A 27,948-nucleotide genomic window follows, 5' to 3' on the forward strand; every position below is an offset into this window, starting at 1 on the left:
CATGATCTATCACAATGGCCATGATGAGGGTAGGGGATATATAGGGCACTGAGGCACAGATGATTGCTCGGACGGGTTCACGGATCAGTGGCTTCTTGTCTGTCGTTTATTTAACTTAAAAATAACAATCAACTTTTACAGTGGTGCAGGGTAGGGCAGGTTTTCCTGAACACTCCGATGATTTGTTGTTCGTAGATGTGCTTATGCTCTACATGTAGCAGGAGCCACAGAGGCTCCAGCTTTGACAAGAGCTCCTCCTGCTGGTTTAATTATTCACCACAGACACATGATGAAAAATCCTACCTCGAGTAGCATGTTGAGGGCCGCAACTGAGCTGAGCTCATTGAAATCGATCAGGGAAGATGCAAGCGTTCGCAGAAAACTTCCATCTGAAAATGATAGACATAAAAAGAATGAAGTTGCCAGTATTTTCAGTGGGAACATACTAAGTCTTACCATTATGTCAGCAAAATATAGAAATTAAATTAAACGTGTGAGGTAAAGCAACAAAATATGCATCTAATATAGGTTAAAGATGTAGAACAAGGTCAAAACACATAGAAATGATCAGTTATTAGTCTTTATAGGTCTAGTGCAAGAACAGTTCTTAAGATTTTTGCGTTTCCAGTTGGATGAACAGACCTTTAATGTTACTCTGGAAGAGTTGAGGCAAGATGCCGTTCGGGGCCAGCTGGTGAAACATACAGCGCAGGAACTGCTTGGCTACACCTGCTACATTCCCTGGGATCAACATGCTGCAAAACAACACAAGGGGAGAACGTCTGAGTCGGACCGGCAGTCGCTCCTCACATGTATTTTTAAACATACACCGAAACATCTGAGCGCACTGGTGTGACGGCTGTAACGTCTCATACCTCTCAGCTTGTCCAGAAAAATTGGCACTGGATGCCAACCTGAAAGAAGAAGTGGATGAGGATGAATTATGCATGAGTTCTGTGGGTGAGTCATGAAACTTAATTTAACGGTGAATTGCTGTGTGGCCGCATACCTGCCCACAGACTGCATGATGTCCAGGAGCATTGGAGCGGCCAAATCGGGGCTGAGGTGGACGAACATGGAGAGAACGACCACGGCGAGGCCGAGCGTCTCCTCGTCATACTCCTCCAGCACAGCCGCACAGTCCCGACACCTGGGACAACACGGGTGAATACACATGGACGAATCTAAGCATGGAGATGACTTGTTTCAACTCATGAACACCTATCGTCTCATTCACTCACCTATCAGACATCGTGGTAGGCTGCTCGTCAATGAACTCCTCAGGCGCAGGTACGAACATGCTCACTGTGCTTGGTGCAGAGAGCAGGCTGGTTTTCGTGGGACCTGAAGAAGAAGAATAACAGTGATGAAAAAAAGAGGTATAGGCATTTTGTAAAATGTTGTTATTAGATCCCAAATGAGGTAAATGAGAAATAACATGTTGTTGCATTAATCCTAATCTTACAATTTCAAGGATTATATGTACAATATGTGTTTATAAATGCAGCTGTGAAAGGTACTGGGTACAAAAACCTTGGAATTTGATCTAGTAGATGTGGTAAAAATGTTATCTCAAGGGGCCACAGAGACAGTCCACGAAAACTGCTCTAAAATTGCTTTTTTCACCAATAATGTGCACGTTGAGTGAGACACGTGTAATGTTGCCAGACTCTTAGCAAAACCCCAGATTAACAATTTGACCCTTCATTGTGAATGTTTCATAAACTGTCGCAGTTGCCCCATAAGATTACATTGCAGCCACTGCCACTGTGTCGTGGCTGCTAGTGGGGGCAATCTACTGGACCAGTCCAGTCCAAAGGTTTTTTGAACCCACATCTATAAACACAGGGCCCAGGTGAAAAATTACCTGAAGTCCCTTTTCAGCTCATTTTCAATGTTCTGCTGTCTTTCATCAGATTTATTCATTACTGTTCACTAGTTTGACCTGATTTCAGTAGTTGACGTTCACTTTATTGCTATTTATTTGGTTAACCATTACATATTTCCACATACCTCTTCAATTGGTTATTATGGAATCAATTTTAGTCTAAAGCAACTGACCCGTTTCCCAGGTGCTGATGTTGTGTGGAGCGCTGGATTGATGCTCCAGCTGTCGCTTCATGAGCTGGCTCATGGTCAGAGCGCCCAGAGAGCCTCGCTTCACCTGACGGTACTGAGCTGAAGGTCGGACACAGAGGACAACATCTGGATTAAAGTACCAGAGAAACTTATTCCAGTTTATCCAAAAACAAGTGTGTGTATGGGTTACATGGAAAGACATTCACATAGAAAGAGATGGTCAGTGTCATTTGTAGTCATTCAAATATTTAGCTCAGTTTTCTGAGGAACTAAATCATTATAAAAATATTTTATTGTGAAACTAATTAGAAAACAATCAGTGGTTCCTAGAATTTCTTTTGGTTTTATGAAAATCAATAATGATATTATGTGATATTTGTTGAACATTTCCAGCTCCAATATAATGTTGATAAAATAATTTGCAGACAAACATCCAGCAACTACAAGTAATAAAGCATATTTGACTGCACACAATTAAAAGTAAGTCTGGTTGAAGTTCATATGTAATGAATTATTTGCATCCTACTTGATACTGAAGAGCGATGGCTCGTTTCAGGCATAGCAGCTTCAAGCGTTGGGGCTGAGGCAGATTCTCGTGGCTTTTCCAATGTAGACAGAACTTTGTGATCTGCAAGGCAACATGGGTGAATGATGGGCGGGGCACTGGCATCAGAATATATGCCGTTATCTGCCAGAAGTTATCCATTAATAATTAGCAGTAGTGTTTGCAGAAAGGTCCACCATCAGTAGAAGTTTAGTCCTCATCTATTTAGTGCTAATTTAATCACAGTTGATCTTCAATTCTGTGTTTTGCTCCCTCATAAAATCAATGTTCGCAGCTTAAACTTATTTGTATGGAATCAAATTCTGCCTTGCTCTTCAGCTTCCTTTAAGCTAGTTCAAAGTGTTAGTTGTCTCAGTTGAAGTACTTGTTGTTTGTGTGTGTTTGTGTAATGGGAACACAGATAGAAAACACACCACAGGACATTACAAGTGGTAAATTGGGTAAAGAGGACATGCACATGTTCTGAACTGCATTTCCAATGCGGTGCATATCCCAAGCCTAAAAGAAGAAAAAACTGTATGTGTTTGTTTTAGTGGCTGTCCTAGACATCATAAAGATGGACGACACATCTTCATTTCCTCCCTCTCTCTGGGAAATTAAGGCAAAACATCATACAAACACGGCCATCTTGCACATTTGGAGCCAGATCCGCAGCGGCAGCAATTGGGGAATGGAGCCACGGTAGAATGTCCGAAAACAAAAATTCTATAATTCTATAACAGCAAACATCAAGTCTGCAAAAAAGGTTGTCAATGTTACATTATAATCGAACAGTAGTCTATTGTAACTGCAGACTCACATTTTCATAACATTAGTTTATTGACTCTGGTCAGGCTTTTCTGTCACATTAAGTACAAACTGTTTGTAGTAAATCCCCAAAAAACCACAAAACGTTTTGGTGGTTCTTGAACACTACAGTTTAAATACAGAGTTTAACTTTTTTTAGCTTATTATATATATATATATTAGAGCTGTGAAAAATAACGCGTTAACGCGTTATGATTAAATTACAGGATTAATTCGTTTTTTTTTTTAACGCATTTAACGCATGCGCAGAAGGACCTTCCAATTCCGCCGCCTCTGCACTAGTCGCCGCTCTAACGCCGGGTTCACACCGGACGCGGAAGCGACGCCGAAGCGAGGCGTAAGCGCAGCGCCAATCCTCTGGCTCCCATCCACTCCCATGTTAAACCGCAGCGCTGAACACACCGGAGGCTGAAGCGTAGCGTTGTGCCGCGGCTGCCTAGCGCCGTGAAGCGATCGTTTCGGCGTCGAGTCTATTTTTTCCGCTTGACGCGAGCGTATCGCGACAGGAAACACACTGAAAAATGATTTTAAACGATATAGATGACATATTTTATATGATATAAATGACCAAATATGCATCCCATACTTTGTATTCACGTTCTGTTGTCTTGGAGTTTTAATTTTACCACTTTTACCAACCACATTATTTAATGTCCCCCTCTGCCCATCCACTACAGCCACACAAGCAGTCATAAAGATAAAAAAGAGAGGGGGGAGGGGGGGGGGGGGCTACGTATTCTCCACATAGGCTTGAGTGGAGAATACGTAATTTACCCTCGACACCCGACATTTACCGGAGCTAACAGCGGAGAAGTTCTTCAACATGGATGACATTAAATTAATCATTGAATTGGAGAAGTAACTTGAGTTGTTGATTCTCAGCATATGTTGAATAAAGACAACACCAAAAAAGACACATGTTGGGACGCTGTTGCAGTTAATGTTGGAGCAACAAGTAAGTATATGCTTGAAAAAAATTATTAAATGCCGTTTTTACTGCAGGCTGATAACAGCAGAAGTATGTGATATGCGCGGCGCTTCGGCGTCGCTTCCGCGTCCGGTGTGAACCCGGCGTAATGCAGTCAGACGGCAGCTGCCATTCAAACAAACAAACAACATGGATAATTCTGATGAACCTGAGGACCTTCTAGACGGGAAGATCGTGTTCCAAAAAAACAAAGATCGAACATTCAGTAAAACCAAGGTGATATGCACACTCTGCGAGAAGTTATCGTTTCGACGTAGCAATACCCGCCTAACCACCGCAACGCGAAGCATGTGTTGGTCGGCGAGGGGCGTTCAAGTGGAATGCGCCAAACCAGACTCACTCGCCGGACACATTGTGCAAAAGAAGCGGTCAGCTTTACTGTCAGAGAATTTGAACAAGTTAGTTTGCCTCACCAACTGGCTAAAGACCGAGTAGCTAAGAGGGCCTTTAGAGGCATTAGATTGTATCATGGTGTGGTTAATGGTTGTGTGACAAAAAATATAAAAAATGTCAACCATCCTATGGCTAAGAAGCTCAAATAATTTCTGTTTAATTTTTAAAAAATAGTTTTATTCAACCACACAATGGCTAAGGAGCCCGAATTCTGTTTAGGATGAAGATTATATTAATGTTCCATATGGAAAAGCAATGATAACTGCTGAAGAACTGCTGAGTTGCAGCACAAAAGAAAAGTTAAATGTCATAAATCTTGTTTTCACAAAAATATTCCGAAAAAATCGGTAATGTGATTAATCATGATTAATCCATAGAAACCTGTGATTAATTTGATTAAAAATTTTAATCATTTCACAGCCCTAATATATATATATATACATTTTATTTAATAAGCCCTCTCAAATTTTAGATATCATCTGAAAATATTTTGAAACCTAGAAACTTATATCAAATTATCAGTGCACGGGTAAAGTCGCACATGAGACACTGCAAAAAGATTACTAAATCAGCACCGACTACTTTCATCTTATCCTAATCTAATCCTTTCCTCTTACCTGTTTCTGTAGCCTGCTCACCAGCGAGCTTATCAAACGTGTTGAACGAGATGTCCAGGTATTCCCTCTGGATGGCGCTGACCGCTATCTTCCTCTGCTTTCGTTGTCGGGGAACAATCTGGATTTTAAATTCTGCCTCTTCATTGTCGTCTGCATTTTCGGGTTTAGGGTCACTGTCTGCATCATCGCCCATGTCGTCATCATCTTCATCATCGCCGTACTCCTCCTCATCGTTGCTGGTACTCTTGCTCTTCTCTGGTGAGGAAGGAGGCTCTGCTTTGTCTTCTGGGATGTCCAAGAAGATGGTCCTACCAGAGGGACTTGTCCCGATCCTCAGCTCGTCAAGGGCCACAGATGTTTCGTCTAATGAGGTGTCAGGGATATGCGGGGTCTTCCTCAGCAGGTCTCTTTTCTGCTTTAGAGTCATGGGGCTTTCATGGCAGACATTATCCAGTCGGTCGGGAAGATCCAAGGAGGTGCTGGGAGTCACACGGTTTGTCATCTTTTCCAAGCCGCTCTCTCCCATCAGAAAGCCTGGGGTGTTTTTTTCGCTGGAGCAGTCCTCCACACTGACCTGGACTAATGGAGACATGCGGAGGGTGTTACTGCTCGCAGGGGAAGCAGAGACCTTCGGGCTCCCGTTGAACCTGGAGCTCAAGAGGGTGTTCAGGTCGAATTCCTCATCACTCTCAACGATCCTCAGAGGAGGCAGTTGTTCAAACACCAAGGAGTCGCTGTCGGACATCGAGAGCAGAGAGTGTTTCTCTGGAATCGAGGTGCAGTCAGAAGAGAGGTCGATGAGGTCCTGGTCCTCTTTTCCCTGAACTGACCCCAACAAGGAGCACTGGTCCAACTTGTCCTCAAAGGTCTCCATAAAGCTGAGACGGACCTCGGGAATTACAGTTTTGGAGATGTCTGAGTGTCCGCCTCGAGAGCCTCGCCGGTCCACACCATCATTGGCCTCCGCACGCACCGAAGAGTCATCAGAGGATCCTTTGCCATGACGTCTGCTGTGGGATGTGACAGACGAAGGAGGCAGGATAACGGGGGGAACCTGCATGTCGCAGCGATCGATGCATGACTTGCGTCTGTGCTCATCCAGATTGAAGAGGATGGAGTCTGTGTTGGAGATGTCCAGAGACTTCTGCTTGTGCATGGCCTGCAGCCGCTTCTTCCTGGTGCTCTCCTCCCTCACACAGTGCAGGATGCTGTCCTGAAGGGCGCTGGCCTCGCGGTACTCTGACAGCTCAATTTCACCTGAAGAAAAACAAAAGAAACATTATCACATTGAAAGAAACAAGCCTCCTGCAACTACAGGAAAGATGTGGTGTTAAATCTTCAATCGATGATCTGTAAAACCACACTTGAATCTAAAAGCCTCTGGTTCTTACTTTTTTTGGCATTCAGCTCCACCGGCTGGTATTTCACAGACTTGTTGCCACCGATCCTCTTTAGTCGGGCGAAGAAGGTTTGTGACTCCTTGTTAGCAGCACCAGTTGGAGTGTCATGGACGTCTGACTCATCAAATACACTGTCCTCTTCTAAAATGGAGAATTAACATCAGCAGAGGATTTTTGTAGGATACAGTATCTAAGCTTGACTAAGCTATCATTTTTGTCTTAATATGAATTGTTGTCTATAAAGTGTATCCATTTAGAGAAAATCTCAATCCATATTTATGTTTATAAGTTTAATAAATCAATAAAGCAAACGTTTTAGATTACGTCAAAAATCATGATCACATCATTACTACACGCCATCACGGGCAGTGGTGGTATGTGACAAAATATATTTACTTCATTACTTTATTTAGTAGTACATTTTTTATCTTTATTTATTTACTTTGTCAGAAGATATCTGATCTCTCTTCTCCACTACATTGCATTATATGTTCACATATTGCATTATATGTTCACATCATTTTTTTAAAATATATATATTTTTTAAATAATCTAAAATGAGAGGGGAACTGGTCCGCTGATCCAATCAGAGCGAGCACATAATATTAGACGTCGCCTCCTTCAATGGGAGAAAAGCATGCCTGCAGCCACAGAGTCGCCGCCAATCAGCAAGTACTTTTAATTTAAATACTTAACCTAAGTGTATTCAAAAGCACGCTATTAATTTCACTCAAGTGGAAATGTTCATGTGGTATTTTTTCTTGTTTATTTGAGTTCCTTCCCCATCACTGATCATTAGACAACATATTAAGCTTATTATAGTTCATAGAGCCCATTATTCAAGTTTATAAACAACATTCTTCTCCTTATTGTTCGTCACCTTTTTCCTTCTCACTGTAGCGGCTCATGTTGGAGTTGTCGCTGTAGAGGGGTCCTGCGGTGGCGTGAGGCCGACAGCTGTGATACTGGGCGTTGAGTGTGTTGATGGTGATGTGGATTAGGTGGAGGACGATTTTGCTGCCATCCATGTCTCTGGAAGGGTACTGCAGATAACAGGAATATGTAATACCGTTGTTATGTCAAACTCTTTGAAAATCAAACTGTAGATTTAAAGAAAATATGTTGTTGGATGTTAATAAATGAGACTCGATGATCATCCCATCCACATATTCATTCGAAGAGTACCTTATACAGGATGACCAGCAGGGCTTTGAGCCACATCTGTCGGATGTGAGGCTTCAGCGCCCACAGAGAGCATCGAGGCGGCTGCTGGAAATAGTGTCTCAGTTGGGGACACGTGCAGTACTTCAACACCTGGACCACAAGAGGGAGCAGCTGCTTCCCCAGACCAATGTTGTAGTCCATCACCTGAAGGAGGGGAAATTACCGTTCATTTGTATGCAGATTATCACAGTATAATCCTTAAAGTAAGCCATTTAACAGTATGGATAAAAAGCTCCAGCAACACAGGATATGAAAGTGATGGTGAGTCTATATTTCAGTCACTTGTGCAATTCCAGCGATGAAGGCATTGAAGCAGGTCGAGGTGCGCATCTTCTGCGGTGCGATCATGAAGCAGCCCTCCTGTTGGTCATATCCCAGCAGCACATACAGGTGACGCTTCACCGTATTGAAAGCCTTGGCACTGCCGATGTCAGCCTCTGCGCTGCTCTTGTCTTTGGCCATGAATTTCATCAGCACCATGATGAGCTGGTGAACCGTCTGGTGGTCTATGCCGGCGTCCTCGGGAAGCAGGTCTTTGATGGTAGAATCGTCCTCGGGGGACGGCGTCTGGCCTACGAGAGAGGCTGAAGTGTCAGGGTTACAGTGAATGGGGTAGAGGGAAGGGTGTAGGAGCAGGGAGGGGGTGGGGGGTGGGGGGTTAACAACACAGAGATGGAGTCAACACATCCTCTCCACTGCTCTGTCAAAAGAGGTGGAGACATCCTCGTGGAGTGCACGTACATCGGTGGAATGTGTAAACGGAGTAAACACCAAACATGACCTGCTGCTGTCAGCAGGCCTGTTTTCTTTTCACTCTTTCCTGTGTCAGAAGTAGTCTGACATCCGGATGAAAAAACAATGTCTGTCACCACTGAGCAAACATTGCTTTTTTCATTTCATATCTTCATGACTTTATTTATGGAAACAGAGAAACTTTACCTTCCAATACTTTGAGATTATGCAAAGTAAATGTCTCCGATCTGGATTGTTATTTACCTGGCAGGACTTTCTCTATCATATCTCCCAGAGTCGGGGCAGACTGCTCTTGCCTCGTAAGCCTTAGAGCTAAAAACCACATATGAAGAACACAATTCAGGAGCATGTACAGGGGATGTAACACAGGACACGTGTCTGAGCTTCACATGCACGCACAAACACACATCCAAAACGACACAGAATCTCAAAATGTTTTCCTGAGATTTAAAGCATCACAAATATACAAGAAGAAACATGTCTTAGAAGCTCAGACAGCTGCTGTGCAGAGCCAGATACAAAATGAATGACCGATTCAAACAAATGTCGGGCACAAACGAGTAAGGAGAGAAACATTAGGAGAATGGGACCAGACCTTGGTGGAATCGTGTTTGCAAATAGGATTAAAGAAAGAGGATTGTCACAGCTTGTTAAGCCTATGAGACAAATTGTGATTTGGGAATAAGGGCTATACAAATGAGATTAGATTGATTGATTGATTGAAGTTTAAAAAAAGCATCAGTTTCCCCGACAAATGAAGATAAAATAGGCCGAGTCATGTTACGCTTTAAACAGGCACAGACATTAAAATTACTTTAAGATGAATTGGCCTCTATAAGGTCAAAGAAAATGCCTTGAATGAGGTATTTGCAAACACTCTTTGACCACAGACCGAGTGAAAGGGACACAGGCTAAGCCTCAAACTGACTGGCTGATCTACTACTGCTCTACTCACGAATTCGGTTACACAGGGACTCTGGGAGCGAAAACGCCCGCTTGGACTCAGCGTGGCCTCCCTTCACACTGTCACGGAGCGAGCGCACACTCTTCTGCCGATTCCTGGCAAAACGGGCCCGACGAATCTTCCACATTGCCGCATCGCTGAGGTTGGCCACATTGGTTCGTACTGCTGTGATGGCTGCAAAAAAAGGGGTTACAAACAAAATGTTGGAAAAAGATGTGAAGGAAAAGCAAGTGTAAAACTGTGAGGAGACTACACACTTGTAGGGAAAGGGAAGTCCTTGTTGCAGTCCAGGTGTAACTGGGCCTCCAGAGATAAGGTTTCAAAGCGGTTGACAAAAAACTCCCAGCTGAGAGCAGGAATATCTTTCTTCAGGAAGTGTAGCAGGAGGAGTTTGCTGAGAATGACGGGTCGATCCCTCACCACAGTGTCAAACTGGAAGTCCAGGCAAAGACACAAGCCCTACAAAGCACACAGGGTTTTACAACTGACTGAAAACTCTTCCACTACTGATAAATTATAAGATGGTTCCAGTCTCTGTCTTGTGTTATATCATATATACAATATTTATCCTTTGTATTTTTGGTTTAGATTAAAAAAACAACCATGGCTTAGCTAATTTCCATCATACATCTGCAGTTCAAATCTGTTTAAACATAAGTATTAATACACACAAGAAACAGCAGCTATAAATTAAGGTTACTTAAAAAGGTAAAAAAAAACACAGTAAATCATATTTGTTTAAATTTAAATTATCCAATTAATTTACTTTTGCTCTGATATTTCCTAATGACAATATTCTAGACTTACAAAGTAAAGTAAAGTAAGCATGAACTCATAGACAGTATATTTAGGTGCATGTTCTGTGTTAATTTTTACCCTTAAGTTAAACAGACAGAGTGGAAAAATATGTCAATGTTTACAAAATGTATGTAATTGCATGAAAATATGTTCTGCTGTTTGACATATACTTGAAAACACAGAACATCAATGTATCAAAATTAGGAAAAGACTTTACAGTTAAAGGGACACCAACACATCACATGAGACTTATGAATGTGAGTGTGAGCAGGTCACCTGCAGGGCCGGCCTCTTTATTGTGTCCAGCAGCAGGCGGGCTCGGGTGGCCACGGCCGGGTTGACGTCCTCCACAGATGCCAGGAAGCAGCAGAACGCGTGGGCCAGCGAATACTTCAGCAGGTGGTTTTTCGTCACCGCGCCAATGTCCAGGAACCGACAGAGCACCGCCACCTTCTCAACTGGGAGAAAGAATCAGTGAAAGGGAAAGATTGTCAGTAACAAAGACAGATTACACAATAAAATGAGGAGGCTGAGCTGCCAGACGTCCTCCCATAATTACCATGATATCATAAACAGACCCAGGGTTGAGATCACTAATGAAGATAAGTTAGTAAATGTCATATCATATTTGTCATGGCTTAATGTATGAGTATGTCAATTAGCATTTTGTTAGCCTTTGAATGAAATTAAACAATAATAATGTGTATTCCTATAATTCTGTCTGGTACTTGTTGGCTTTATTTATCATGACCGAGATTAAAATCTAAAAATAGACACTTTCTTCTGAAATCCATAAACTCTCACCCACTCAGTGTTTACAAGTGTTGACCACTGGGTGTCAGTGTGGGAGCGACAACATCATGCCAGAGCAGTGAAAGCCACAGAAATCTAAATTTTAGCATGATTCACAACTACCACAGTTAAATAATCTGTTTGAACGCTAATAACAGGGTTTTATAATAATGATATTAGTAAGATACATGCTCATGTTCATGATATATGAAACCTGACATTTTACAGACAGACAGATGAACTGAATCTCCTCAAGTATTAATATCCACAATAGGCTAATAATAACCTTTAAAAAAAAAATCTACTGTGTATTTGGATCAACCATCACTCTGGTTGCACTACTGTCTCCCCTCCATCCATACATGGAGTCTGAGGACCTGTCCTCTGCCTCTGTCTCAAGGTCACACAGATCCTCTCTGCCAATCACAAGGCGAGAAAACCTTATTAATCCCACAATTCCCCATCGCTGCCTGTAAGAGCCCAATGGTAACCATGACAACACAAGAGGGAGATTTCAGCAGGCAGGAAATGGTTTAGGAAGCGTATTACATAAACAAACTGGGGGTCGTCCTCTATCAATTCATTCATAAAACAACAATCACATCGTTAACAGTGAAAATAAAGCAACTCAGTGAGGACGTTTTATTCGCATCATAATGAGCTTGATGCTGTGTTTAATGTGAGGCCACATGCAGTTCATGATACATTAAGATGTCAGCAGCTGCAGATGTCAGATATATTTTATATAATTCTACACATTACAATGAAGCAACTTTCAGACATGAACTCCAGAAAACATCTGGAACCAATTTTTCTGAACTTTACGATATAATTTTGAGATATTTTTATTCTGTGTTTTATTTTCAGTTTTGCATCCAAACATGTTGCCAACATGCCCGTTCACTCGATGTGAATTCAACTAAAATCCTATGGTCTTCTCACATGGGCTCACTCAGTCAATCTGCTGACACTTTGCTCAGGGGCTGGCAGGAAAAACTCTGACTAATGTATGAAGCAACTGATTCCGACAGGAGTTCAGTGCATGTCTGAAAGAAGCAGAAGTAACTATTCTGTCTCTCACCTGCTTCAAATCGTATTTTCCAGTCTTTGCTGTTGAAGTTTGAGTTGATGAGGTTCCAGAAGATGTCGGCCCCGTGGGATAAAGAGAGGGCGTGCAGGAGCTGGGGTACAGCCAGGGAGGCTAACTGGCAAAACTCTGACTTCAACATGGACCACAGACTGAAACACAGAAAGGTCACAATGGACAAATGCACAATAGACCATCAACAAGTTGGATAAATCAACAGCTGAGCAAAGATATTTCCATCCAATGATCTTTTTTTTCTATGACCGAAGGGGAGTTGTGAGCACACACCACGGGATGAGCATCTTCTCCTGGATGTAGGCCAGAAACTGGGGGTGATCCTTGCTGGCGAGGTACAAACACTCTCCATGGAGACACAGGATCTTCAGACAGTTCAGCATGTTGAACAAGATGTCAGGCTCCTCAAACTTGGACATTTCCTGAATATAAAGGAGACACTGAGTCACAGTGGGCCACAGGTGCACTCAAATAAATTTAAAAAAAAACATTCTTGAATGCTGTCATCATTTATTGCTTCAGTTTTTCTTATTCGGTTATTAAGAAGTACCTGCAGGACGGTGTATATGAGCTTCAGAGACACAGGGAGCTGCTGGTAGGAGAATTTCTTGTCAAAGTTATTCTTCATGGCTGGAAGGGAAAAAAAACGTATAGTGTTTGAAATAAATCAACATTCCAGTTGAGTGCAGAGGAGACACAGTTTAATGACTGATAATTAATGAGTCAGGGAAGAACCCATTCAAATTGGGTACGGAATACAGGATTTTCTTTTCACTCTTCTTTAAACCTTTTGGGATATGAGAATGTTTTTTTGTAAAAAAAAATTATATTTTCACAATTTATTTGGAGAATAGTTCATGAATGTTGATTTAAAAAATCAGGCATGTTTAGGGAACTGTTAAGCCCTTGGCAGACGTTTGTGCTCCACTGAGTTCCATTCAGTTTTTTGCTGTGTTTATAACCCTCTGTAAAGCGTGTTTCTCTGCTGCACTCCACACTGTGATCCAGTATGGTAGGATGCTCTCAATTGTGCAGCAGTAAAAAGCCACCAGCAGCTTTACATTCTTAAGAAATATAACATGGTGAGCGATACAGGTGCTGGGAGACAGACTCTGTTACTTTGGAGAGAGACAGATTTGCTGATTCCCCCAGAGTCCAGTCTTTGTGCTAAGCTAATTGGCCTCTGGCTCCAGCTACATGTTTACTGTATCATGATTGAAGGGTGATATCAACTAGAACACAAAGTTACTCCTTTAAATGGCTTCAATAGTTTAGATGAGAGAAGCCAAATTTGTAAAATTCCCAAGAGGTGGAAGTATTCCTCAAAGGATTAATGATATTTTTTACATTATATATCAAATCGTTTTAGTTTGAACCACACCGTGTACAGTACATACTTGCATCATCAGGGGAGGGGTTACTGGGGTTGTCAGTGTGTGTGCCACTTGGGTTGTCCCCTCCCTCATTCCTAATCTCTGCCCCGATGCAGAAATCCATCTGAGGCAGGAGCAGAGTTTCCTCCAGACTGTCCGTGGGTTCCTGCAGGAGAATGAAACATTAAAACATCCCCTTAATATTTTCTATCATGTTTGATGAACATACTTTGTGCTTTATGCCACAACAAGATATGCTGAGCCTGAAACACAGTGGTGTTTGTGGCGCTGTGGGACAGGATTACCAACGTCAAAGCCTTACCTGCTTAACCCACAGGACCTGTTTATATTTGGTGCAGAACAATTCATGCTGTGTGACTCACCACCAGGCGTATCTCTTCCCGGGGGGTCAACCTCTCCAGGAGCTCACAGCCAAGTTGGTAGCACAGGATGCTGGATTGGCACAGGCTACACTCCAGGGCCTTCTCATCCTTCTGGCAGGTGTGCGAGCCCCCCCACGGAGCTTGGAAGACGTTGTTGACAATGCCCACAATATCCTTCCCTAGGCTGCTGTCGAGACCCAGCATCACACCATCGTCTTGGAGCTCCATCTGGGACGGCCGGGGGAGACGACAGCAAAAACAGGGGCACGGAAAGTGGAGCGTCATATACAAATGTCAAGGTCTTGCCTCTGGGCACTGTTGTCATTGAACTGTGTGTCACTTTCCTTTTTATGAGTCAACTACGTGCAGTGCATATTTGGATATTGAGGATTCAACCTTGGATATGCTTTGGTGATATAATACAGTATTGCAGGGTTTGTATTAGGATATTTTTCTTGCTAATCAACTCAGTCTTAGAATATTGTATAAATATTATCACCATCCCTCACTTGAAATATTATATAAAACACATGTACATGTATTGTTTTGTTACTTCTCATCAGTACTATAAGGTCACCTGCTTCAGGATGAGGTCAAACATGAGGATGAAGCAACCGAGGTTCATGTCGTCATCATCACAATCCAGATCCAGGGCACAGTGGCCGGCGGCGTGACCCAGGTTTTTAAAGGGGCTGCAGCGCAGGGGGCTGCGGAACGGGCTCCTAAAGGGGCTGGGGAATGGGCTGAGCGTGTTGTGCTGCCCACGGCGTCCTGGATCTGACACCACACTCACCTGCAAACATAGAATGCATCATTGTACAGAGTCAAACACGTGTTTTTGACAAAAATCTCAGAAGTTTTACGCTTTTGATAGTTTTTTAGTCTCCAAACAATGAATTCCTCACATATTACCTGTAATGACACATCACTACTGAGTTTCTAGGCGATAAACTTCAGTGACAATACTACATCAATGTCAAGTTTAATTAAGCCCTTTCAGTGAGCTATATTTAGGCATTAGGAGTTACCATGGCAACATACAGTGCACTACTTCCCAATGAATGGTAGGGACAGAAGCTAAGAAGAGTAAGAATGTGAACATCCGTATCATAAACAGGCATCTGACAGTCAGACACGAGATATCAAGAAAGGTGTTATAACATCTGGTCAGATGACAATTTGAGTGAAGCGGGGGGGACGTAATATAATCTCTGACATATTAGTGAGGTGAAACTGCAATGACAAGAGGTGAAAATTAGCAGCGATCCCTGATATCCTTGTATTTATTTTTGTCGTCCTCACCCTGCGAGCCCCAGTGTTGCCAGTCAGATCTGAGGCACGTGTCTTCCTCTGATTGGCCAGCTCCTTCAAAGAGTTCACTCCATCGGAGAACATCCCGATCAGTAGCTGGAGAGGCACAACGATGTCCAGCTCCGACAGCACCTACGCCCACACAGAACTCACTGTTTCAATTGCACAACATCACAAACAAAAATATATAATATGCAGCATGCAGCTAGTGTTTTGGTATATGCACAGAGGATCTCAAAAGTTGTCTATACATTCCTAATTATATCAGATTAACTTTCGTAGCAATGCACTTTTCAGAAGTATTATCCTACTTACTCAGAATAAATTACGGAACAGGCAGTGGACAGATTTTATCTGGACATTTTTTTTTCTAAAGGAAAATTATGAAAATGTTCTTTTATTTTTTTACTTTAAGCACCAAAATCACAATCACATCCATTTAAAAAGGATTATCTGAACAATGGATACTTCAAAACCAGTGCAAAAGACATTAAAGCAGGATCCATAGCTTAAAATCACTGGAATAAGTATTTTTTGACTCTGGTGAACTGATCCTTAAATATAAATTTATGACCTGAATAACATCAACAGATAACAGAGCTATACCATACAGAAAATAATGCGTAGAATCAAACTTAGCACCAGTTCTCTGTCTGATTTGAATGTGACCCATTTACTGTGTGTAAATTCATGCAATCTCTCGATCGCAGTGGTGACAGAAAACTTGAAATTGATCCATGTATACAGGGCAGCAAGCTGTGATTGCATATGCGATGAAAGACAAGTTCCCTCCTATCTCTCTCTGTCTCAGTCTGCGACCCAGATCCATATTCAGCAGGGCGCCTGCCCAGACTCACACACACACTTGTCACACTTTGTGACAGCCTGTTCAATTCACACTCGCTGTGGACAGAACTCCAGGATGTGAACTGGACCCATGACACCATGTGCGTGTGTGTGTGCGTTTGTGTGTGTGCGTGTGTGTCTGTTCATGTGCTGCTTACATGCAGCCACAGCAGAGCCTGCTCTTGCACAGACGCTGGGTAGCCAGAGAATCTGCAGCTGATGAAGCCAAACATTTCTTCCATGGAGAAAGGCAGCGGGCACAGCTCAATATCAAACATTTTACTGCAGGGAGAAGGAAGACGAGAATAATACGTTTATGTAAATACATTTATACAGCATACATTCATCGTCAGATACTGTTATGCATCATTATTGTCATCTTCAAAATTGTTTCATGATGTGGTGATGCAGTTTAATTGTCCTTAGGCTGCAGCTACACTATGTCTTCTTCAGCTGGTGGTTTTGTTTATGAATACATATATATTTATATATTTATATGTGTATATAGTTAAATGCCAAGATTGGTACCACTGTAAGTATGAAGCATTGACTAGTAGGTAATTAGCTTAGCTTAGCATAAAGACTAGCAGCAAACTACTAACCTTACTTTCTACATAGTACATCTATATAAATATCTCTTGAATCAAGATTTAATCTTTACACAAGCAAAATATAAATAACATAAGTTGGAGTTCTATTAGTGCATGGACTTTAGAGTGTGGATACCTGACCCATGGTAGTCAGGTGTGGCCAGGTTGACTGGGATAGCCTATAATTTACACTGCACATGTATTTTATCAATAAAATCAGGTTGAAACAGATTCAATCCAGCTACAATAACTGCATTGGGCTCAGGTCAGATAGGCTCGGAGAGAAAAATGCGCCCACAGCCGCTCTCTAATGGACATCAGTGTGCTATCAATCGACTAAATAGAAAAAATGTTAAAAAAAAATTTCACTGACAATAACCTACTGTTGATAAACCCCTTAATCCAGGCTGGTCTACCACTTGAGTAAACATTTTTACATTTTGCATAGGTCATTAGAATATAAACCACTGAGACTAATTTTGTTTTGAAACATCTCTATTTTTGGCGGCTGAAACTCAGAGGATATATTATTTTTGGAAAAGACTCTTCCTAAACTAGTTCTGTGGAGTTCAGACAAATATCAGACATTTATTTCAGAAATACATCTACAATCAAACAATAACTATTCTAGCTGCAATGTTGATATGTTTTGTGCATTTTCCATCTTATGCAGCATAAGAAAAATACAGCAGCAAATACAGAAATCAAAGAGGTTTGCAGTTAATTGCTACACTTCAAAATAAGCACATCAAAAAGTAGCTTACACATTTTAAATCTTCACTCCTGTTAACATGCAATATCAAGAGTCTTTATTACATGAGCAACAACAATAATATTCAAATATCTCTAGGAGGTGGAATTACCTGAGAACTTCCCTGAACTCTTTGAGTTGGTTGTCGGGCACCTCAGTGCGGATCGCCTCCAGCCACTCGGGCATAAAACACTCCCACAGCGGCTGACTGATGACGTTGTAAGGTATCAGACACAGGATGCGGTTCAGACCCTCTTTCAACTGGGTCACTGTGCTACATGACTTGTCCCAGTAACCTCCCACCTGGGGAGAAGACAGCACAGACCGACTTAGATCAGATCCTGACCTGCCCTGAATCATTTTAATAAACTTCTGTCCTCACTTAGATCCTGATGTTGTCACTGTCAACATGTGCAGATGTTAACATGTGCTATGACTAAGATAAACAGGAGTGGGGATGTGTACTGTCTATATTTGCGTGGTTATGATGTTCATATTCGCCCTTGGGCATCCTCTATAATTCATTAATCATATGATGTATGCTTAGTTGACCTTGGTGTTGATCTTACCCTGGCAAATTCCACCGGTTTGGGCAGCAGACACATGACCATCACGTCGAAGCGCACTTCACACACCGTCTTGAGCCACTTGGTGACAAATTGAGGCTTTAGCTTTTCCACCAGGCTTCCAACCTCATCATCCATCATGTAGGCAGTGGAGTGAAACCATTGGAAGACCATGCTGACCAGCCGGGCCAGGCTCTCCGTAGGTGTGTTCTCATTGGGGGTGCACAGGCTCACCTAGGACACGTGTCACAGCAATCAGTCAGGGAAACATACATTCAATAGAGCAGCGATAAGAGGCCGAGTACAGTACACATTCTTATCTCAACCCTCCCTCCCTGTTTTTGAAAGACGCAGTAACAGCTTGTGATTACACACCAGGAACCAGATGCCGAACTGACTGAGGAGGCGCTGGTCGTGCTGGTCGTCCTCCTTGTTATCAAACTCGATGTTGTCCAGGGAGTGGTGGGAGGCGGACAGGCCCATCTGACGGCGCCGGTTCATCTCAAACTCTCGCTGTTCTGCGTGAATCTCTGCCTCCTTCAGAAGACTGTGTGGATGGGGGGAGTGAGATTGGAAAAGCAAAGGACACAGGAGATGGAGAGAAATAAAAATAGACTTAAGATATCCTGACATCACATATATTATTAATATAATTTCCTGCCGTATTGTGGTCTATATTAATATAAAATCTTGATTCACAACGTTACAGTCTTCTGTCTTGTAACTGGGATATGTTAGTGTAAACACTGTCAATGTACCTTATAACCGCTTCCACTGTGCACACCAGCTCCTCCGCTCCGCACTCCCGTGTGTTGATGGGAGGGGGCGAGGTCTGGTACAGATGGGTCTCCGCCGCAGCCCCCACCTCACTGCTGTGGTGGTTGACATGGCAACGCTTGCAGTAGCGGACAGGCCGGTTGCCATGGCGCCCACAGCAACCGGCCGAGAAGCAGGTGACCACAGCCCGCCTAACATGGGAGCTACAGTTCTATAGTGCGAGTCCGAAACACAAGTGAAAGCAGGAGGAAGAAGAGGAGGAGGAGGAGGAGAAGAAGGGACCATTTTAATTTCTATTCTCAGCAGCAGGCAAAAAAAACCACATCAACAATCACAGTACAGCAGCCAATGATGTCTCACGACAAGCCCCTAAAAATAAGCATATTTCTAGTTATAAAATACCCTCCTAATTAATATGTCTCTTTGTAATATGCATTTGTTTAGGAAAATTGGATCTGTCTTCATCTGTGGCGATAGAAAATGTCTTTATGCGTCCCCATGGTGTCTCAGGTTTCTAAAAATAAAAAGCATGGCACTAGAGAGGCATCCTAATCTGATCAGCCTCTAATCTTGTGCCATTAGGGGGATGCAGTGCTCCCTATCAAATTAAGATATCTGTCCTCTGATGGCGATTTCACTCATTCACTTGTCAAAGCTTTCAGCGAGAGAAAAAAGTTACTTAAGATGTTGTTGTTGTTTGAAGTTTGTTCTATGTTTGGTATCATGGTGTAATTATAAGTAGCTATTCTCAGATGAAGAGCCCTGTCGGATCCCGTGTGAAACCCAGGTGGGAATTTTAAAGAGCTTTCTGGAATAGGTGGGACAAAGCCTGATCAGAGAGGGAGGCTGTGGATTATAGAACAGAACAGGGACCAGCTGTTTCCCCTGACAACATCAGTCAGCTGCTCGGCCTGACGGGAATACCCGAGACCGGCTCACACTCAGGTTTCCCCCTGTCACAGTAGAAACCAGAAAGGAGCAGCTCTGCCTTAGGCCACGCATTTGACATCCGCAAACAAACATTTATTTGAAATGATTTGGCTTTTACTGAGCCACTTCAGTTTTTCAGATTCATAAATAAATGACCTTGCTATGGAATCATAGGTAAACATTGATAGATCTTGAAGTATATTCAGGGTTAACCAATTCAATTGTTTCTGTTTACAGTGATAAAACAATTAAAAATATGTACTGTTTGATATTTGATGGCTCATCTCAGGTTTTGCAGTTAAAGGTAGAATTTCATTAAATAATTGTAAATATAGAGAAAAGGAAACCATGAGTAGACATTGATATTAGAGTTCATGTTGCAGTATAAATATCTTACCTTCTTTTGACAAATGGCTGATATCTCTGCTGTAAAGAGAAATGAACAACAATGTTCAAGGCTTTTGTAATTCATATCTTTCATTGCAAAATAATAATGAAACTATACATACAGAATATATCAGCAGCTTCTATACATGAAACTCAACTGAAATAACCTACAGCATTGAAGATCATTCTTATCTATTTCTATACTCTGTATTATATTGTTGAACCACGAACTTTCCTTTATTTTAAGTACTGAACATATAGGCTACACTATGTTTATAATATTTATTGTGTATGTTTGTATGTGACAGTCTGTGACAAATTAATATTAAAGCTTTGACACACTTTAGTTTGCGGCGCTCACCTTGGGGCAGGAGAACATCAACAAGCCATTCAGCGTGGTCTCTGGAAAAACGTATAAACATTACATGTTGTATAGGCAAAGGGTTCCTTAGAGTGTATATACTTATTAACATGTCCAGCTTGTGTCTACACAGCAGTCTCAACTTTCCACACAGCCATAACACAAGATATCTTCTCTCAGTGTCCGATAAAATAAACAAAAACTGAGTCATGTAATTCAAATATGCCCCAGTGAAGAATATGAATACTTAGTTGGTTTTGCTGTTGTTATTGTGAGGTTTCCGTGCATTGTTTGCCCAGCCCTCTTGCTTCCTGCAACTGTTTCATATGTGTTGTTACATACCTAAGTGCAACAAACTTGGCTGTGTATGAGGACCATGTGGCCTTTTCCCCACAAATCCTGCCACTTCGTAGAAAAACTTTCTCCTGTTCACCTGAATCTAACTTTTGTTGTTTTTGCCTGCATCTAAGATTGTTGAGCCACGCTCAGCCAGCCACCGTCCCCACATGCACACATTTGGACTCCTGCCTGCTTCATTGTCAGAACACTTCCTCTGTTTGGATTTGAATTCTCAGAACCCTTCTGGTTGGACACTCTTACCCATCCGAACCAGAGACCTTTAGAACAATCCCGCTACTGTATTTGGTTGACTCATTCTGTTGCAACAGTTACAGGGAGAAAAGAGAAGAAATTGGCTGCGTGCTTTTGTGATGATGATCTCATTAGCGGCACAAGGGAATTACGTAACCATGGCGATGCATGTCCCCTGGGTTAAAGAGAGGAATAACAAGGCAGGCAGTGGGTGATGTATGTTTGGAATGGCATCTTGTTGAAGTCGGGGGAGCATCTGGAGATGGAGACACGAGGTGAAACATACATACATGTATACATACCCTGCTATCCTCTGGCTGCACTCCTCACATATATAAAGAGGAGGGGGCTTGTCTCCCAGGGCAACAGAAAGAGTAGGATCTATACACATCTGCAAAAGTGACATTGGAAGCGTTAGAAAATGTATGTAGCATTTAAATGATCAATATATTGACAGGTGGGTTCTGTTTAAGGATAGTGACAGCAACTTCCACAAAAAAAGGAGAATACTTACTTCCTACTTATCCTTCTAACATTTCATTTTCATAAACATCTTAACTGTCCAAAGTGTCCTTTACCATGTGCCGTCTCACATGCAGCTTTACTCTCAGAGTGTAGTGTCTTGCCGGAGGAATCGTCCGACACCTATACCTGCCTCCCCGCTCCTCTGTGTGCATGGCTGCGTGCATATGCTGCACTCCAGTCCCTCGCAACCTGTGCCTGGCCCTGTGTGAAACCCCCAACGCTCGTGGCCTCGATGTTCAGATGGTGCACTGTAATTTACTGCTCTCACTTGATGCCACCCCATCCTGAAGGGCCGCGCGGGGTCACTACTTCCAATTAAGCCCCCCACCCCCCACCCCACCCCCCTCCATGCTTCTGGTAATTGAAATCTGGCCTCTGTCCATGCCCAGGCTCCTTCTCTATTTGTCAGCTTTAAGCACAGTTGGGTAAATATAAGCGGCAGCAGATAAAGCAGTGCAGCAGCTACGACACTGGTGTAAGGGAGGATGATATCGTTACCCCGCTCGTGCAGCTGCCTGGGCACGGACTGATTTATTTACAGAGGGGCTCCATGCCTGGTTGAACTCTGCTAGGCAATCTGACACATGCATTCCCGGTCAAGTTCTCGGGGGAGGTAGCTGTTTGAACACATAGCACCCCGCTAATCAATCATGTTTAAGTGACAAGGCACTGTAGACGTAAAAAGATGTAGGATCTTTCTATACATTTAACACTGAAGTCACCTTGACAGCCGGTTTATTGATGGCGTTGTGGCACTCGATGTGTTGACAGTGGATGGGATTCCAGGCTGATCCAGGAGGAGAGGCATTGAGGGAGGAGGATGAAAAAGAGGAAAATGGGGGAAAGATTAGACCTTTAGTTGGTTCAAGGACGGATGAAGCAGCAGCTGTGACATTGAGAGATTCTGACCGGTGTACTGCAGCCCTCTGTATTCACTGATGGCTCCGGGGGGCTTCAGGTTGGGCCAGTAATGAAACAGCATCTGCACGGCAGGAGGTTTTACTTGGGATGGTCCGTATGATATGACGTAAAGAAGGTCCTGGAATACACAGACCACATCAACAAGGATTAAAGTCCAATTGTAATAGATTTACTGGATATTTGTGAATAGTGAATAGAGCTAGCAGCAAATCGATTTTCATATATCCATTTGTAAAGGCTACAAGTTGCTTTTAAAACTATGACAAAACCTTTATATTTTATTTTATTTTCAAAAGAACAGTTTCAAGAGCTTTAAAATGTCTGTTTATGTGTACGCTTAACATGAAGCTAGCACAATAGCTAACGATTAGCTTGGCACAACAGATACGAGCAGGGACTAATGGCTAGCTTGGTGATAATAAGTGGTATTTTCAATAAAAGTTAAGCACAGTTTTTTTCGTCACAAACAAGATAATAATGTGTTCATTAGGGAACTTAAGCAGGTCAGATATGTTTTACCTTTCAACAGAGCCAGTCTAGAAGATTCTTCCTGTTTCACTCTTTATGCTAGGCCAAGCTAAGAGCTAGCTTATTAGAGTAGCTAGTTAGCTGTAGCTACATATTTACCATACAGACACAAACTTCTCCTTAAGAAGAATAGACTGTTTGTTAAATTAAATAAATAACAAATCTCAACGTGGAATGAAACTCTTATATTCTGCTTTACACAGATGACAATATGTGCGCATCGTAGACTGTATAAGAAGATGAACAATGCGTCTCTACATCCTGCCACGACCCAGAAATGAAACAAATATATCCTGGACATATGAAGGCTGCCATCTTGCTCATTTGGAGCCAGAGTCTTCGCAGTAGCGATCGACGGATGGAGCCGAGGTAGCAAAGTCCTGTCTATACACTCACTCAACCAACCGTGAGTCAGCTGTCGTCGAAAGTATTTCACCATTTTTAATAGCATCAAATGACTATAAATAAAACCAAACTCACCAGAGAAAGGAAAACATGAACATATAGTGTGATCATAACTTCCCAAAATGACAGAAATCATATCTGAGAAAGATTTATTCAACATATGACTTGACTTTTTAATTTGGTCCATGCCTGATCCATAAACATGGAGGAGGTATAATTTAAAACTGTAGTACAGCCAGCCACCAGATGGCGATTGAGAAGCTTTGGCTTCACTTTTGAGGAGCAGACGGGTCGTCCATCTTTATATACAGTCTATTCTCTGCATCCACAGGGTGACATACCTTCCACACTTCCTGTTTGTGCTTCATCAGACACTCCAACAATTGACAGTGATACACTGGAAAGAAGTACAGATCAGTTAAGGCACAGATACGTTACTACACGACATTTGAGTGTAGGTCAGATTTGCATGCATGCATCAAATGGGGTCAGTGTCATGGGTTACCTGGGTTTGTGGTGTACTGCATTGCAATCATGAGCATAGAGGAAGCAGACAGATTTACATAGGCTGGGACACCTCCTTCCCTTCGAGTGGAGCCCACTACAGAAGACCAAGGGAGAGAAAAGGAAAGATCACTGTCTGGTCTCTGTAAGGTGGTAATGAAGATCGGTTTATGTCATTTATAGAACATTTGGGTGGTTTTCAAAGCTTAAAGGGATAGTTTATTTTTAATTTGACTCGAAATTTTAGTGTCAGGGCTTAAGAACACTTGGATAACACCACAGGAGCAGTATGGAGGCATTTTTCTGAATTGTTTCTGTTATTATTTTAACGTTTTAAGAAGTAGTCACCATTTACTTCAATTGTATTTGATATGGTTGCAATGCTGTTGATCCCTGACACTCCAAAAGTGTTTTGTGGACTCAAACCCTCAAACCTCCATCGGGATAGCGGTGAGTAGACATTGAGTGAATTTTCGGTTTTGAGTGAACGATCCCTTTAAATGCCTAGCAACTGCTATTTGTGCTGCATTCGTCACTGATGATGGGTTGAGTTCAATGTTTACAGGAGCTGATTATGTTGCATTCATTATCATGTGATGGATCATACTTACATATAGCCATTGGGAGGAAGGATGTGCTCAGGTACTCAATGATGTCTTTGTGGAGGAAAGGGGGGAAAGTGGCTAAAGTGGAGATCATAGTATAGGGCAAAGTGCTGAGAATATCATCACTGAGAAAGGGCAGGAGGCAAGTTGTTGTATAAAATATGGACTGTCCCAGATCTGATGAGAAAGGGAAAAGGCACAAAAAGAGACAGAGATATACAGACACTTATTCAATAAACTGCACATACAGTATTCACATACTGTATGTAGCCACAGACATCACATGAAAATTCAGTCATTTAACAGTTTTAACAGTGCAAAAATAAAACGCAGTTTGATCTTCTGTTGAGGGCAGTAAAGTTTTCTTTAAAAGCCAGTGATGTAAAGTTTGCCCACAGGAGAAGTGGAGCAATCTAGTCAAGGAGATGGATTTTCATGCTTTAGAGCTTTTTTTAACAGTGGTAAAATATTCATGAAAAATAAGAACACTGACTGTGATGCAGACTGGGGCCCGTGGAAAACAGTGTGGAACTATGTCATTCTCAGCTGTGCTCTAAACATTGCATTTACCCACGTGTGATTTTCATTTAACTTAATATATTTTCACGTGACAACATAAGTTCAAACATTTCTCGCACTTTTACATAACAAACATGCAGTCAAGTATGATACACAGAAGAGAAAGCCTATGTCTGGTGTATCCAATGGCTTATGAACGAATAGGTTGACAGGATCCAGCGTGCTCCCAATCACCCCATGCATCCCTCAAGATCCTCAGCAGGACTTCTCTCTTCCCGTTACAAAAGAGGCCAAAAAAGCAGCAGTGGCTTCATGCAGGCCAGACGGCTCGGGGGGGATGATGATGACAAACAGTGGTGCACTGGGGCCTTGACTCACCATGCTGACCGTGCTGCAGCAGGGGCACCAGGTCAAGCAGGGTCACGAGGGTCACATAGAGGCCCTGATAGTCCAGAGAGGGGTACTCTGAGAGCTGAGCGTCCCGACTCTGCTGCCCCTGCCCCCCGCGGTCTGACGGGGCATCGCGCAGAACGCTGTAAAGGAGGGAGCGAGTAACTGTAGGGTTGATGGAACTGACTTGTGGTCTTAGAGATGGGGTGAGTGGGAATGGCACAGGAAAAAGACACATGGTCATGGGCACGGCCAAATTGGAAGCTTCCTGGTTCTCCTTCCTGCCTGTGCGGGACAGAATGCTGCTCCGGGGGCGGGAGGGTAGGGGGGAGGGAGGGTAGAGGAGGGGGAACAAGGGAAAAAAAGAGACAACAAAGACACAAAAAAACAGCACATTACATTGAAATGGCACTACAGAGACAGCGTAAATAGAAAAAAACAAACCCAGATAAACCCCACATAGGATGCAGTGTCTCACTATTTGACTGTATCACTGAAGGCACGGGCAATTTTTCCCTGCTTTGTCTGCTCAGAGTGACTCGAGTTCAATTTCATCTCGTTTTGTCTGCCTTTGCACTTGGAAAACAAAAAAAACATGAGCACAAACTGCAATGATCACTGCATCTCATGCGTATCTGGTGACAAGGAGCAAAAATATAAAAAATGGCATGTTTTCAGTGGCAACCCCATACTTCTCCAAAGAGGGACAGTGCAAATCACTGTCCCTCAATGGCTGCCGTCTTCCAATCAGCAAGGTCATTGGTGGCCACTATGCAAAAAAAAAAAAAAAATGGCCAATGGGCCGTGGAATTTCTTTTTTAAAAATGAAATTTCCTTGTCTTTAGTGGGGCTGTCAAGGATGGGAGTGACACCAAATTGTTTCGGGAAAATACAGAGGTGACACTTTTGAAACATGCTTCAGCCAGTAATAAACATGTGTGTGAGGTTAGATCAAGTGCTCCTAGGTCACAGCACATGTTTATTGCACCAGAGAAATAATGTCCGTATGCATACGTTATGATACTGCACCAGTATCATCAGGAGAAATAATGAGATCCAACAGGCATATGGATTCAGGTTTCTAAAATAAATGTAACAACTAATCTACTGTAGAGGAGAAACTATAATGACAAAGGAAATAGGTTGTATCAAGGGGGAGATGACTGGTGGCATCATGTTTGTGAGCTAATGCAAGATGGACAATTGTGTTTGCTGTCCCCGGGGGGAAGGTGGTGGACTTTTTCAATTTCAAAGGGGGGGGGGGGAGAAAAAACAAAAAGCAAAAAACTAGTCGGGGTTGAGTGTGGGAGCGTCTAGGGTGGAGGAGGGGGGAGGGTGGGGGCCAGAGAGCATTGCTCTTTTTTTTTTTACTGCACATTATCAAAGAGCTAAGCTGTTCTATCAGGCAAATGATTGGGATTTATCATGAGAGCCCAGATTATAAATGCTGCTGTATTGTTTTGTTTTTTTGGAAGGTCACTCAAAAAAGAGTTATAGCATTCATGGCAAGTGAGAAAGGGGATTTCATAAGTATTTTTTTTTTACATAATAACATTAGATGCATAATGTTGAGTTTATACGTGAACAGCAGAATTTAACATTTTCTGACCTAATCCCCTCAAAGTTATACTCTGCAAGATTTAAGTCCGCGTAGATTCATTCGTGACGCTGCGTCATTGTGCAGCACAAACTCCACCAGCATGACAACGGACTGTATCTCAAAGTATGACTTTTTCACTGCCCATATCTCATATAGAAAACATCATCAATTTGAACAATGAACATAGACATATAAAAAGACACGCTCACACACGTACGCTGAACACGTACATACGTACCAACAGAACGACACAAGAGTTATACGACACATAAAACACATGTAGAAATGCACTGGTACAGACACATGACGTACATCGACTGTCAGTCCCTGCGCTGTCAATACAAGGTCATTGGCTATGTGTCTATCTGTAATCAAGACTTCAAAGCACAATCAAGACTCATCTGAGAAACAGGATTTCAAGTGTGTGGTGCTAAATCTTAAACCGTAGCTAAACAGTGGATGATTGCGGTCCGCTGCAGTCGTTCTCATGGGTGGTCCAGTTTGGCGCGAAGCCAGTGAGGCTCACTGTAGCAGAGAGCTCAGCTTGACTTGGAGAAATACGGGAAGCTATGCCTCATCTTTAAGGAGGCTAACAGAACTGCG

General features: G+C 42.5%; 1 protein-coding gene across 1 annotated transcript in view; it reads right to left on the bottom strand.

The window, feature by feature from the left end:
- Window positions 1-27,948, bottom strand: part of LOC128450842 (protein unc-79 homolog) — a 36,561-nt gene that overhangs the window by 5,265 nt on the left and 3,348 nt on the right. Inside the window, exons 3-40 of the mRNA XM_053434568.1 lie at window positions 25,734-26,047; window positions 24,843-25,013; window positions 24,233-24,328; window positions 24,069-24,124; window positions 22,783-22,912; window positions 22,596-22,660; window positions 21,651-21,739; window positions 20,758-20,798; window positions 20,407-20,435; window positions 19,061-19,290; window positions 18,678-18,849; window positions 18,306-18,536; window positions 17,849-18,039; window positions 16,554-16,677; window positions 15,541-15,681; window positions 14,816-15,031; window positions 14,239-14,466; window positions 13,880-14,021; window positions 13,033-13,112; window positions 12,756-12,904; window positions 12,462-12,619; window positions 10,865-11,046; window positions 10,048-10,249; window positions 9,782-9,964; window positions 9,080-9,138; window positions 8,356-8,640; window positions 8,035-8,217; window positions 7,730-7,892; window positions 6,841-6,990; window positions 5,671-6,706; window positions 5,450-5,622; window positions 2,606-2,707; window positions 2,062-2,178; window positions 1,242-1,344; window positions 1,010-1,150; window positions 876-914; window positions 643-755; window positions 304-389 (exon numbers count right to left, since the gene is read on the bottom strand). Coding sequence (XP_053290543.1) covers window positions 304-389; window positions 643-755; window positions 876-914; window positions 1,010-1,150; window positions 1,242-1,344; window positions 2,062-2,178; window positions 2,606-2,707; window positions 5,450-5,622; window positions 5,671-6,706; window positions 6,841-6,990; window positions 7,730-7,892; window positions 8,035-8,217; window positions 8,356-8,640; window positions 9,080-9,138; window positions 9,782-9,964; window positions 10,048-10,249; window positions 10,865-11,046; window positions 12,462-12,619; window positions 12,756-12,904; window positions 13,033-13,112; window positions 13,880-14,021; window positions 14,239-14,466; window positions 14,816-15,031; window positions 15,541-15,681; window positions 16,554-16,677; window positions 17,849-18,039; window positions 18,306-18,536; window positions 18,678-18,849; window positions 19,061-19,290; window positions 20,407-20,435; window positions 20,758-20,798; window positions 21,651-21,739; window positions 22,596-22,660; window positions 22,783-22,912; window positions 24,069-24,124; window positions 24,233-24,328; window positions 24,843-25,013; window positions 25,734-26,047 — 6,370 coding nt within the window. The remainder of the gene's footprint in view (window positions 1-303; window positions 390-642; window positions 756-875; window positions 915-1,009; window positions 1,151-1,241; window positions 1,345-2,061; window positions 2,179-2,605; window positions 2,708-5,449; window positions 5,623-5,670; window positions 6,707-6,840; window positions 6,991-7,729; window positions 7,893-8,034; window positions 8,218-8,355; window positions 8,641-9,079; window positions 9,139-9,781; window positions 9,965-10,047; window positions 10,250-10,864; window positions 11,047-12,461; window positions 12,620-12,755; window positions 12,905-13,032; window positions 13,113-13,879; window positions 14,022-14,238; window positions 14,467-14,815; window positions 15,032-15,540; window positions 15,682-16,553; window positions 16,678-17,848; window positions 18,040-18,305; window positions 18,537-18,677; window positions 18,850-19,060; window positions 19,291-20,406; window positions 20,436-20,757; window positions 20,799-21,650; window positions 21,740-22,595; window positions 22,661-22,782; window positions 22,913-24,068; window positions 24,125-24,232; window positions 24,329-24,842; window positions 25,014-25,733; window positions 26,048-27,948) is intronic.

Source organism: Pleuronectes platessa, chromosome 11 (assembly GCF_947347685.1).
Source record: "Pleuronectes platessa chromosome 11, fPlePla1.1, whole genome shotgun sequence".
NCBI lineage: Eukaryota > Metazoa > Chordata > Actinopteri > Pleuronectiformes > Pleuronectidae > Pleuronectes > Pleuronectes platessa.